The 14,019-nt window shown below is 40.1% G+C and overlaps 1 protein-coding gene across 2 annotated transcripts in view; it reads right to left on the reverse strand.

Moving 5' to 3' along the window:
- Window positions 1-905: 905 nt before the first annotated feature.
- Window positions 906-14,019, reverse strand: part of CRPPA (CDP-L-ribitol pyrophosphorylase A) — a 154,685-nt gene continuing 141,571 nt past the window's right edge. Inside the window, exon 8 of one of the 2 annotated variants that reach the window (XM_084897184.1) lies at window positions 906-1,929. In XM_084897184.1, coding sequence (XP_084753310.1) covers window positions 1,825-1,929 — 105 coding nt within the window. In that variant the 3' untranslated portion in view covers window positions 906-1,824. The remainder of the gene's footprint in view (window positions 1,930-14,019) is intronic. The other variant, XM_084897181.1, reaches the window with a different exon arrangement.

The following is a 14,019-nucleotide window of genomic DNA, read 5'->3' on the forward strand; positions in this document are numbered from 1 at the left end:
TATTTTATTAACTAAACCTCATTATATTAATTGCTTCCCATTACCTTAGGGTAAAATCATACTGCTTACTCCCAGATAAAGTCTTGTCTGGTATAACATTCTGTTATCAGGCTAACCTTTAAAACGCTCACTCTCTCTTTCAAACTTTGGTAACATTTCCCCACTGGCCTGTATAAGCAATTTCAAATTCTTAAAGACATTTGCACTGGAAGACTTCAACAGGCTTCAGAAGGGTGAATCTTCCACAGCACAACTAGTTCACCACCTTAACAACATAGACTTTCCAACCAAAATTCACGCATTTCCCAAGGATGTTCAAGATGCGAATTAAATGATTTCTTTTATATTTGTTAACATCCCGAGAGAGAACGTAGCAAGCCCAGGAACTCGGATCCAAACTACATTGAAACAGTGCATTTTACTTTGGGGAATGAACTGTAGTATTTACTCCATGTCCGTTATTTTCTACTGACTATCACTTTAATGTAACATGTACACTCTCCTACTGAGAGAGATACTTGAGAAATATGGGGAAACTCATCCAACACATTAAGAAGAAATTCCACAAGGTAGATATGTTATAGAAAATATCGCATGCAGCTTTTATAGTTTCCATGTAAAACTATAGGCTTAGGCTTAAGCCCTCAAATAATCTGATCTATTGTGTTTTTAGAAAGCCAATGTAGCCAGTCCCAGCCTTGTGGCCCAATGGTTAAGCATTGACCTATGAACCAGGGGCTCACAGTTCCATTCCCACTCAGGGCACATGCCTGGGTTGCAGTCTAGACCCTGAGGAGGGGGCATGCAGGAGGCAGCTGATCATGTTTCTCCCTTATCAATGACATGTTTCTCTCTTTCTCCTTCTCCCCTCCTCTCTAAAATAAAAAAAAATATATTGAATAGTACTTAAAAAATGAAAGAAAGTCAGTGTAAATATGGAGTAAAAGGCATCTCTAATGACTGCATGCACATAATTATACAATGTAATTAATTAGGGAAAGTCATCAATATTTAAGATGTACATACCAGTGGAAATTTGAAAGAATAGAAATTTGATTTAAAAAACAGTACCTGTATCAAAAGAATAATTAAATTCTTACAATGACTCCCTGTCTTTTTGAAGACTAACTTGGGCTTTGCTAAAATAACTTCACTTTTATGAAGCTTTCCTGTCTTCTCTTAAATGCATTCAGAAAGATCAGAGACCTTTTAAAATTAGTAAAAATTACGTAATCTAAAGAGCAATTTACATCTCATTTAGGGATTGTGAGTAATGTTGAGGGCCAATAGTGAATATATTTAAAGAATTCCTACAATCTCTTGTTGTTGTTTTGTTTTTATGTGTTTTTTTTTTTAAGGCATGGAAAATTAGAACATAATATCTAATGGTAAGAGGATAATTTTGAAGTAAAGAAATATAATTCTAAATCTTATCTTTTAGTTTCATTACAGTGTGGTTTGCTAATTAACACAGAGAGAATAGTTCAAGATTTCTAAGTTCTCAGTCCTTGGAGGATTAGCTCACACATGATTGTTTCTATTGATCTTCCTGCTTTTGTAAAAAAATTACATGAAGGCTATTATTTTCCACTTACCTATCCCTTTCTATTTGGGCAATTTATATATGACATGCATAAAAGTAAATTTTTATTTCACAAATAAAAAACATTAATCCACATTTATAATCCAAGAATCATATCCTACAAATTATGAGACATAAAAGACAACTTAAATATGCTACCACACACAACAGGGAGGGGAACCAGGAAAGAGGGACTTAGATAAACGTTTCTATAAACTCAGAGGCAATTTTCTCTGTGTCCTTCATGCTACCAGTAGCTGACCAATGAATGCAGAATTTCTCTCTTTGATGAGTGTGGCAATGACTGTGGCCCCTTGCCTTAAACTCTCCTGGAGCTTCTGCTCATCCTGAAAAGAAAGGGTAAAACAATATTTTGGAAAGATGTCACACACTAAATTTGGTAAAGAGTTACTTAAAAATATATATTCATTTATTTAAATGTTTTCCCCAGCTTCAGAGAGATATACCTGACACATAACATTGTATAAGTTTAAGAGACACAACTCAATTATACACACACACACACACACACACACACACACACACCACTAGGGGCTCAATGCACAAATTTGTGCACCTTAAAAGGAACTGTGGGCCTCCAGGCTGTGGTGGGCACAGGGGCAGGTCTCGGCCCATACTCCTCACCCTGACCAGCCCCTCCCACCATAGCCCTGGTCCCCTGTCTGCCAGCAGCCCCTCTTGCACCGCTCCCACTCCCATTCGCTGATAATGCCAGCCCCATTTGAACCCGTTGATGGCACGGAGCAATTGGGGCTGGCACCAGCAGCAGGTGTGAGTGGTGCTGGCACTGTTGGCAGGTGCAAGAGCTGGCTGCAGGTGCGACTGGGGCCTGCACCAGCAGTGGGCACGAGCAGCGACTCTAATGTCAGCAGTGGATGCAAGAGGTGGCTGCTGGCCCTGATCACCCCTCAGGAGCAAGGAGAGGTGGAGAAGCCCTGAAGAACAAGTGGGGCTGGCACTGGCAACAGGTGTGAGTGCCGGGCGGGACCATGACTTGCGGGAGCAAAGAATTTTCAGTAACCACCAGAGGCTTGCCCTGATTACAGTGAACAGTGCTCTACCTTGGTCTGGTGCTCCCGCTCACCTGCTCCACCTTCTTGCCTTGGTCGATGCCTGCCATGTTCCGTGTGTGCCCCCTGGTGGTCAGTGCACATCATAGTAACAGGCTGTTCCACCGTTTGGTCTATTTGCATATTAGGGTTTTATATCTATAGATACTAGAGGCCCAGTGCACGAACTGATAAATGGGTAGGGTCCCTTAGCCTGGGAACGCAGGAGGTTGGCTGGCAGGGGGGGAGGAGCCAACCAGGTGACCAGCTGGGAGGGAGGGAACACAGCTGGGACCAGCTGGAGGGAGAGGCTACGGAAGGTTGGCTAGCCAGCCCTGCCCTTGATGGGGACCCACTGGGGCAGGGACAGTGTGGGGGAGGGGAGGAGAGGAGCTGTGGGAGGTTGGCCAGCTGTGGGACCAGAGGACATTGGTTGGCCACAGGAGGTTGGCTGTGGGAGCACACTGACTACCAGGGGCAGCTCCTGTGTTGAGCGTCTGCCCCCTGATGGTCAGTGCCCGTCATAGCGACTGGTCGACCAGTCGTTCCAGTCACAAAGGTCGCTCAGGCTTTTATAATATAGATTAGAGGCCTGGTGCATGAAATTCGTGCACTCAGGGGAGTAATCCCCCAGCCGGGCCTGTGCCCTGTCATAGTGTGGGAGCCCCATGATTGATTGCCCCAAAGAAATAAGCTTCACCCATCTGGGGCTTCTCAATGGATTGCCTTGCACTAGGAGTCCTGCCTCTGCATCGCATGGAGCCAGGAGGTGGGTCGCCAGGACTTTCAGGCAGGCCTTGCCACACAGAGCCAGGACCCCCCAGGCAGGTCTCTCCATGGGGAGCTGGGGGACCCCCAAGCAGGCCTCGCCTCATGGAGCCAGGACCCCCAGGCAGGCTCCATGCTGCACACACAGTGTCAAGTCCAGCCCTGCCTACCTGTGTGTACCCCTGTGTGCACAGCCATCTTGTGATTGCATGAGGGCATCACGACATGATGACTACTTAGGCCTTTATTAGTAAGGATATTATCAAATGATGAAAAGAATAGTTACCACATATATCACTTCATAGTTACCATTTATTTGGGGGGGGGGGTCTTAAACATTTAAGGTCTACTCTCTTAGCAACCTTCAATTATACAATACAATTTTGTTAACTATATAATCAACATGCTGTACAAGTCTCAGAACTTATTCACCTTGTAACTGGAACTTTATACCCTTTGGCCACCATGTCCTCATTTTCTCCACACCCCAGCTCCGATAAAGACCATTCCACTCTGTTTCTATGACTTCAGGGAGCCACTGTTTAGGTTGGCTACTCTCTGGCCTTGGAATTCTATGAAGCTCAGACCATAGCCACAGGCAGGGCCTTGGTTCCCCAAATAAAGGAGAAATGCTTTTGCAAATACCTTTCATTACAAACAAAAATTATCTGCTGAAGACCACTAGAAAAAAACTGATGCAATTTCAAATGCTAACACTATGAAACAAAAGATTATCCTATATAATAAAACCCTAATATGCAAATTGACCAAATAGCACAATGACTCGTCACTATGACACACATGGACCACCATGGGGCAGACGCTCAATGCAGGAGCTGCCCCCTGGTGGTCAGTGCACTCCCATAGGGGGAGCACTACTCAGCCAGGAGCTGGGCTCACGGCTGGCGAGTGCAACAGTGGTGGCAGGAGCCTCTGCAGCAGCACTAAGGACCCCTGGAGGATGTCCGACTGGGAGAGGGCACAGGCCGGGCTGAGGGACTTCTCCCCGATGCACAAATGTTGTGCTGGGGAGAAGTCCCTCGGCCCGGCCTGAATGTCGTGCACTGGGCCTCTAGTTTCCTTTTAATCCAATATCTGACCAACTTTGGCTCTTCACTGAAATGTGAATATTTCATTGATGATACAAGCCTTTTCTTCATCTTGCACCTGGGTGTCCTCCAACAGACTTATAAGCTGTGAGTACTAGTGTGGGGGAAGGGAGGGAAACTGGAAGGAAACTGGCTCTTTTGTAAAGTAATGAAAGGATTTTTTAGGACAAAATAAGCAGGTTTAGGGAATTTTAGGAAGAAAGCAAGTCCATTAGGGAGGAATGCATTAGTGAGGGCTTGGAGCCACCAGAAGGCATACATTCAGAGACTAAAAAAGATGCCACAGGATAAGGGGAGAGGAAGACATACAATGAGAAAAGATAATGAAAAGCCACAGAGTATGGGGAAAGAGGAAGCAAACTTTCACAGAGGATAGAAAAATGCCAACAAATGGCAATAAGAGGAAAACAGATTTTCACAGGCGATAGAGAAAAGTTATAAGATAGAGGTAGAAAAAGAGGGGGTACCACATGGGCTTTGGCTTTTGAAACTGATATTATGTAACAAAATAATCAATGAGGAGAATATGGGGACCCTAAATTAATGAAAGGTCCAATTAAAAAGAGTCCCCTTTGGAGACACCTCTGCCCAGACGGAATTTGTATATGCTTCCAATAAAATTTTACATTTTTATTAAAGAAATATGTTAGTCCATGAATTTATTCTTCATCTTTGTGGGACAAGAACCCACAAGAAGAAGTCTGTATCCTGAACCCCATGTTTCAGTAAGATCAGGCAAATTTGTGAAATGAGTTATCTCATAAGTTGTTAAATGTTGTTTTGTCTTTGAAATCATATTGCCTATGAAATATATTTATTCTAGCCGAAACTGGTTTGGCTCAGTGGATAGAGCATCCGCCTGTAGACTGAAGGGTCCCGGGTTCGATTCCCATCAAGGCCATGTACCCTGGTTGCGGGCACATCCCCAGTAGGGGCTATGCAGGAGGTAGCTGATCAATGTTTCTCTGTCATTGATGTTCATAGCTCTCTATCCCTCTCCTTTACTCTCTGTGAAAAATCAATAAAATATATATTAATATATATATATATATATATATATATATATATATATATATACACACACACACACACACACACACACACATATATACATATATCCTAATCGTTTGGGCTTCTTGACACTATAAAGAAGTGATACTATGATGGGAAGTGAAAAGTGGAAACAGCTAACGTCTCTAAGAAATCTGGGTGAAGAACTGTGCTATGTTCCAAAAGTGGGATCTGGTAATCAGTCTCTGAACTTGGCATCAACCTTAGTGCCTTACAACAAAGTGTCACCAGCACCTGTTGCTTCTGCTTCTTTCATGTTTCTTGAATTAATATTCTCCCCTCAAACTGTCCCTCCTAGTATAATGTCTTTGCCCTGAATTACTGAAATAATCCCATAAACAATCTCTCTAATTCACATACTGTTTTACCCTGTTTCTCACACAGCAGTCAAAAATACTTATTTTAAAATATCCGTCTGACCCCATCCCTATCCTGCCTAAAATCCTCTGAAGGCTACTTCAAACTTCAGGATCAAGTCTGAACCATTTACCGGGTAAAGACAAGAGTCTTTTATCCGTCCAGCCTCTCCTTAAAAAAGCACTCACATCTCCGGGCCACACACAACTGGTGAAGATTGCCCAACCCAGCCTTTTCCCAGAGCTTCATCCCTTTGCACCAGCTCAGCCCTCTGCCAGAAAAGCTTTCCCACTCCCTTCCCAGCTCAGCTGACCCGAGTTACTCCTTGTGGTTCCGCCCACAAATCAGTGACTCTTGAAACCTACTGAACTCCTAGCCTCCAGCCAAAGTTGGGTGAGAGGAATCTGTTTCCACAGCTGTGAATTCCTCCAGCACACTGAATTCTAAATAGTCTTTTTCAGTTGGCCATTTATTTCGCCACATGATGTTTCTTGATGTAAAGAATTTTTCATTTTATCTTTGAATATGAAACACTTAGCTCAATGCCTAACACATGGTTACACTCCATAAATTATAAGGAATTCAAAGCAAAGGAGGCTCTATGATAGAGATATCATCACTCTTTCAGTTCAACTCATTTGTTAACAATCACCGCTATTTGGTTACTTTGTTTACTCCCATTTGCATGTTTAGCCAGAAGCCTTGGCGGTAGTACAGAGGAGAATATTCCCTGAGCTTTACCACTGCCACCATGCCTGGCCCTCCGTTTCTCATCTCTGAGGATGGTGGTGAGAGACCACCTCTGTTAAGCTACTCTTTTCATCAACTTCCCGGATCCAGTTCTAAGGGGCGAAGCTGGGAAAGACACACAAGGGGCTGAATGGTGGCTACTTGGCTTCTTGCATGTGGGTTTCAAGGACATTTCATTATTGGATTTCAAATGCTGTTGCTGGCTTCCAAATATCACAAGCCCTAAATCACAGAAAAATAAATAATTCTAAAGCCAAGTATGTTTGGGCTTAAAAAGTGATTCACTTATATGCCACGTCACCCAGGAACAAGGCAGTAAGTATTCTCAAACTGAAAAAGATACAAACCAACTACAGATATGTATTTGTCACTCTTGATTAATTAATTACAACACCACAGGGTTCATAATGCACATCTACTCCCAAATCTCATTTATTAAATTAAAACATGAAACAGACGATGCAATTAAAATTTCCCCTTCGAAAATAAACAGAAAAAGACTATCGGTGTAGCCTCTTTGGAATCAGCTTATACTAGTCAAAGTGAAAGCAGCACAGTAACAAATAGAGGAGGAGGAAAAATTTATTTCAGATTGTAGGGCTAGAAAAATAACATTTCCATATCTTGAAAAATAAATTTCTATGCTCATTTTCATAGCTCCATAACTTACGTATCTTTAGCAAATTAAGAATTTTAGTAGGAATATTTCTTAAAATTCATTTACTTCTGCATATTTTATAGGCATCATTTGGAAAGATGAGAATTTAGTGAGAAGAACCTGTTATTCCAGGGAATATTTGTTTTCCTTGTTTGCCTCATCTCTATTGATCATTTCATCCTTACAAAATATGGAAATTTAAAAACTGATTAAATTAAATAATGTGACACACACAATTCTAGTGGATACAAAGATCAGATAGTCAAGAAATCTATGGATTGCAAACTCATCTCACAAGTTCATATGTCTATTGAAGTATTGATGATACAGGTTGAAAAAAATGCACATTCAAATAGGTCAGTGGTCAGCAAACTCATTAGTCAGAGCCAAATATCAACAGTACAACGACTGAAATTTCTTTGCAGAGTAGAAAAACCAACTTCTGTGCATGGGCAACAAAGTTTCAATCTCACTGTACGTGCACGCCCACACTTGGTATTTTGTGGAAGAGCCACACTCAAGTGGCCAAAGAGCCGCATTTGACAGGAGAGCCACGGTTTGCTGACCACTGAAATAGGTATTTTAAAAAAGCATTTCTTAATGCCTGTGAGTATCCAAAACTGTCATTAACCCTTAACCAGGATGGAGAGTGAAAAGGCATTACAGATGGTCATTTTATTATCATTCACACACACATATATATATGTATGTATGTTATGCATGCCTTTGTGTGTTCCAAATATCATGTAATATAAATGTTTCATTTTAGCACCAAGTAAGCAAGGTAAACCTGAACACTGAAAAATCATGTTGATGATGTACACTCTTGATATGATGGTATGCAAATGGCATTCACCTTTGTGGTCTGCTCCCCAAAACCAGTAACCCCAGTCTAACTATTGGGAAAACCATCAGATGAATTCCAATAGAGGGGCCTCCCACAATATCTCTGTCCAGTACTTCTCAAAACTGTCAGTCAAAAACAAGGGAGTTCTTAGAAACTGTCACAGCCAAGGGGAACCTAAGACGATCTGACAACAAAAGTCATATGGTATTCTGGAATTAAAAAAAAAAAAAAAAAGGAAGAAGAAAAAGACGAAAGAAAAGAAACAACATTAGGTAAAACTAAGGAAATCTGAACAAACTCTGGACTGTAGTTAATAGGGGAAATGAGTGCAGGCCAGATATGAACTCGGTATGATTGTTTCAATATTTCTGTGAACCTAAAGAACAAACTGCATTATTTTTCAAAAACTGGAAGTATGTGATTAATTGCAGAGTCCAGAATAAACAAGAAATATTTTGGGAACAAGAAATTATGATTATTTTTTATTGTGGCATGGAAGCTAGACCTCCTAAAGGCATTTCAGGAAAAGTGGCATCCTAACTCCCATAGTAAGAAGTAAAGAAAAAAATTACCTAAATCAAATTTATCAGCACTTTATCTACAATCTGTAACTCTATCAATTTCCAGGCTTCAGATTTACCTTGAGTTTACTCACCAGCCATAAAGAACACAAGCTGTAAACATGGAACAATAATGTTTACACACCAATGCATAAAATACTACAGTGGTGCCTCACACAACGAACTTAATTCGTTCCAGGAGCAAGCTTGTTATGCGAAAAGTTCGTTATGTGAAACGCGTTTTCCCATAACAATACATGTTAAAAAAAATAATTCGTTCTGTAGCATAAAATATGCTAAGATGACATAAAAAAAATATGCTAAGATGACATATTTTTATTTAGATACATCTAAAAACATAATTTTTTTAAAAAAAACACACATTTTTTTAATTTTAAGACAGACTAAGTAGAGTCTACCGAATCTTGCACATCTTCATCCATTTTCTGCTTTTTGGCCGATGGTTTCATGAAAAACCTGTCCAAAGTTCGCTGTGCGAGGCGTTCGTTATGCGAGGCACCACTGTACATATGTTGAATTTAAAGAAAAACAGAAATATCGTTAATGATATTTGTTAAAGTCTGCATTACTGCTATAATTACAATTACTTATTTTATACTATCACTTGAGGCCTGTGCATGAATTCATGCACAATGAAAGGAAATTAGAAATATTTTAATATCACTATTCACCCTTTCTCTATAATAAAAGTTTCAATTCATGATGGACAATGACAGATGGAAACACATGTATGCGATTGGTGCCAGCGAAAGCTTTGTGTGTGTGTGTGTGTGTGTGTGTGTGTGTGTGTGTATATATATATATATATATATATATATATATATATATATATATATAAACTTGCTTAATTAGACCTGCTTTCTGATTTAGCTAAACTTCTTCCAGCCCAGTGAAGCACCTCAACTTCTCTTCCAGGTAACTGTCAACAACAACAGTTATATTTGTGTAAATATCAACACAAAGCAGATTATTATTGTAGATCACACAAGGAGAACAAAGAGTAAAATATTTAACTGCAGTATTCTGTGCAGTGAGAAAACCAGAAGTAATTTTCATGGTCCACCATTTATTACTTCTTTTCAGTAGGGTAAAGTTTCTAAACTTTCTAAATCTCCGTTTTCAGGCTAATGAAAAGAAAATAGGATTCTACGGAGTTTCTTATTTCCCTACTCCAGAACTTCTGTGACGATCAAATGAGATGAGGCATGGGAAAATGCTTCCCAGACATTTGGTTAAAGTTTGTTTGAATTTTATAGTCTTCAATAAAAGGCCTAAGAAAGAATGATATGAACAATTCACAAGGTCTCAGCTTTCTGCTGACAGAAGATGCAGAATGATAGCGGCACCTCCACAATTCAGAGCAGCTCCTCCTTTCTCTCCTCCCCACCGCCCACCTCACAATTTGGACAAGGAAAGTCTGCAGTTCCCGAAGCAAACGACCAAGAAGTGGTACCTTGCAAGTGTGTACAAACAGTCATTTTCCTATAATGCCCATGCCTTCTTCAGAATTCTTACTTACTGTCCCTTTCAATGTTCTCAAATGATGCCTTTGGCAAAACTGTTAACAGTATACATAAACTCGGAAAACTCTTTAAAAGTATATTTTAAAACATTAAATGCTATCGTTGTACCGCTCAGATCTCAGTACTTGAATGAAGGAGGTGTAAACAAATGATGGTATTATTTTACATATGAGCTTATACTATAACAAGTCAAGTTTAGTTCTCTGAGTACAAATGATGGTATGCTGTTAGAATCACATTTGTGTGGATCTTGTAGAACACTGTCTCAAAGAATAGCAGGAAAAGCTATGACATCATTGTTGTCCAAATCTTTATAGACAACAGGAAAGGAAATCTCATAATCATCCTCCATACATGTCATACCTAAAGAACACAATGAACTTCAATTGTAACTCAGTTAAAAGGAAAACTATAAAGGAAAATATATGTATATATTTAGGCTTTAGATGTCTCAAGGGATTACACAGCCCTTCTTGAAGGGTAAACTTTAGGATGTGTCAGTAAATTCCATGCGGAAAGCCTAATTAAATTCTTATGAGTTACAAAGCTGTTCTGAAATTCAGATGCTTATATTTTTATATAAATATTCTTCTTCCTTCCATTCTTGTTTTGGTGAACTCAAGCAAAAATCACCTCAATGCCACAAAATTTCAAACACTCTACGTAAACAATAAAAGTATATAGAGAGGGATCTACAAATATCTATATCTATATAATCATAATATACAAGTACAAAAACCCATAATTGTAGACTTTATAAGCAGTTTAACAGTTTTGTTACATTTATAAAATGATTAATTTCAAATCTTAAAAAATCTATACATTTTTCTGATTTGGAAGGAAAAAAAAAAAAATCTAATGGTAACACACTGTCCCCTAGTGGAGGTGAAAATAAATGTTTGGTGTTTGTAAATTTCTCAAACTGCAGAAAAATGCGGTCAGTCTACCTGTTGCTAGAATATGAGAAAAACAAAACAGTCTTCTCCAAATGAAAGCATTTTCCTCTTGCTCATCTGAAAGAACTATGACCTAAAAATCTCAATAATAATAAAGTACTTGTGAAAATGCACTTGGGTTTACTTATGAACACGGGGGAGTTTTCATCTCCTTATTCGCTGTGCTCAGCACAATGCCTTGCCCATACTCTATCAGGGGTCTTCAAACTATGGCCCTCGGGCCACATGCGGCCCGCAGAGGAGTCTGATCCGGCCCTCCAGGTTTTTTGGGCAGTGAGCGCAGCTGAGGTGTTACAGTAGGAATTAGTAGTTCAATATAGTCCGGCCCTCCAGCTCTCTGAGGGACCATGATCTGGCCCCCACTTTAAAAAGTTTGAGGACCCCTGCCTCAATCTGTATGAATGGAATGAGGGAATGAAGAGAAAAAAAAAGTCATTGGTCAATAAAACTCTGGGGGGCAGCACTGTGACTTTGCTAACTAGGAAAGACCTGAACAGATGCAGTGCTAACAGCCCGAGTGCAGTGGGGTAAAACACGGGCAGCGGAAAGCACCAGACGTCTGGCCTGAGAAACAGGCAGTTCGTTATTGTGTCAATTATTTCTAGATCTGGGACTTGTCACACTGTCATGCTTTATTTTCTTACAACATCATTCATAATATAAATTCCACATCTTAATGAAGTTGAAAGAGCGATCTCATACACAATGTCCCTTTAAATTAGCAAAAGTGTTTTGATCTTACACAACTCACCCAACAGTTACCACGTCCTGTGTGTTTCCTACTGTGCCATCCTTCACCAGACAGACCCTGCCCACTCTTAAGTCGACAGCCACACACCATCCTGGAGCTGGATTCCCCCAGGATGCACTCACTGACTACTTCTCTTTGCCCTTTGCTACTGCTCTAACCTCATTAAAACAACCATTTCATTATATCAAACCCACATTACTTTCAGCACAAGCTTTATCTGAGCATTCGAGGCCATCCACAAACAACCTAATCAACTCCTCTAACCACAGTTCTCACTCTAGGATTATGCCATCCTGTTATTCCTTGTTCAGTCAAAATATTTCTCAATAGCTTGCTTTCTATTCACGTTGATTTTCAAACACTTACCTGTGACAACTTCCTTGTACGAAATCATCTACTTTACTGAACATCAGATATTTTCACTGTCATGGTCTCACAGTTCCTTACTAATATTTTCCTTAGGTTCACATATGTATATACCTTATTTTCTTAGCTAAATTGTAGATGGCAAAAGACAACTCTTTTGACTTCTATTGTAACTCAAATAAAGTACTATGCCCAAGTAGGTACTCAATAAATATTCACTAACTGGATTAATTTGCTAATCAATTCTATAAAGATCTGACATTATATATAACTATTAAGACATCTTTGAAACATTAAAGTTTTTAGATAAAGGGTATATCATTGTAAAATAAAGAAAAAAAAACGTATCTATACTTGGAAACCAGAATGATGTCAAAAGTTAGAATTTTGTGCTATGTGATTCCCTCTTCTGTGAAAGAATGCCTGATCTGCAAGATAGGCATAAATATATCGGTAAATTTATACTAATATAGACAAGTATGGGAGATAAAGGCAAACCATAAGGTGGCATTCTCTTAGATGAAGTGTCTGCACAAGAAGAAAAACTACATTTTGCGTGTTGGTGGGTAACGGGTACTGTTTGTAATGCAGGAGAAATGATAAGAAGGGCAGAAAGATTACTCAGAAAAGTTTCTTTTTGAATGGATGGCCTCAGATGTTAGTAGATAAATGTGATAATTTCTCCTGAAGCAGAAAGACTTGTTAATATAGTTTCAATTTTTAATTACAAACTTAATGCAAATAATTAAATTGAGTGATTCAAACATATCTTCCTGGTAGCAACATGTGTGTGTGTGTGTGTGTGTGTGTGTGTGTGTGTGTGTGAAAGAGGAGAGGGAAGGAGGGAGAAAAGGAAGGAGGGAGGGAGGGAGGGAGAGAGGGAGAGAGGGAGAGAGAGAGAGAGAGAGAGAGAGAGAGAGAGAGAGAGAGAGAGAGAGAGGAAGTTACTGTTAGAATAATTTTGAGCAGTGAAAAAAAAGATATCTGGTTAACTACCATTAAACTCTTACATGTTTGTTAACTGGATGAGTAGCTAGTATTCAAACTCTTAATCTCAGAATCCCACATAAAGGTGTTTACCATTAAATTAAATGTTCACTTCCTGATAATGCCCTTAGCGGTCTGGATGTGTATCTTTGCTTCAACAATGTTTGGAAGGAACAGACATAGGGACACCTCTTCCAGCCTCCAGCCACTGTCCTGTGTCTTACCCAGTCAGCACTTTCAGAACCATCTCCGAGACCAGCCAACACACCGTTTTCTTCCTACTTTAACTCCTGATTGCCTAACAACCATGAGCTCCCAAATCCGTCAGCATTATTGCACCCAGGTGGAGGCTGCGGTCAACCCCCCTGGCCAGCCTCCATCTGCGGGCCCCACACCTACCTCTCTCTGGGCTTCTACTTCGACCATGACAACGTGGCTCTCGAGGGTGTGCGCAACTGCTCCCAAAAGTTGGCCTAGGACCATGGTCGGCAAACTGTGGCTTGTGAGCCACATGCGGCTCTTTGGCACCTTGAGTGTGGCTCTTCCACAAAATACTACAGCCTGGGCAAGTCTATTTTGAAGAAGTGGCGTTAGAAGAAGTTTACGTTTTAAAAATTTGGCTCTCAAAAGAAATTTCAATCTT

The sequence above is a fragment of the Pipistrellus hanaki genome, assembly GCF_964339955.1.
Source record: "Pipistrellus hanaki genome assembly, chromosome: 10".
Classification (NCBI taxonomy): domain Eukaryota; kingdom Metazoa; phylum Chordata; class Mammalia; order Chiroptera; family Vespertilionidae; genus Pipistrellus; species Pipistrellus hanaki.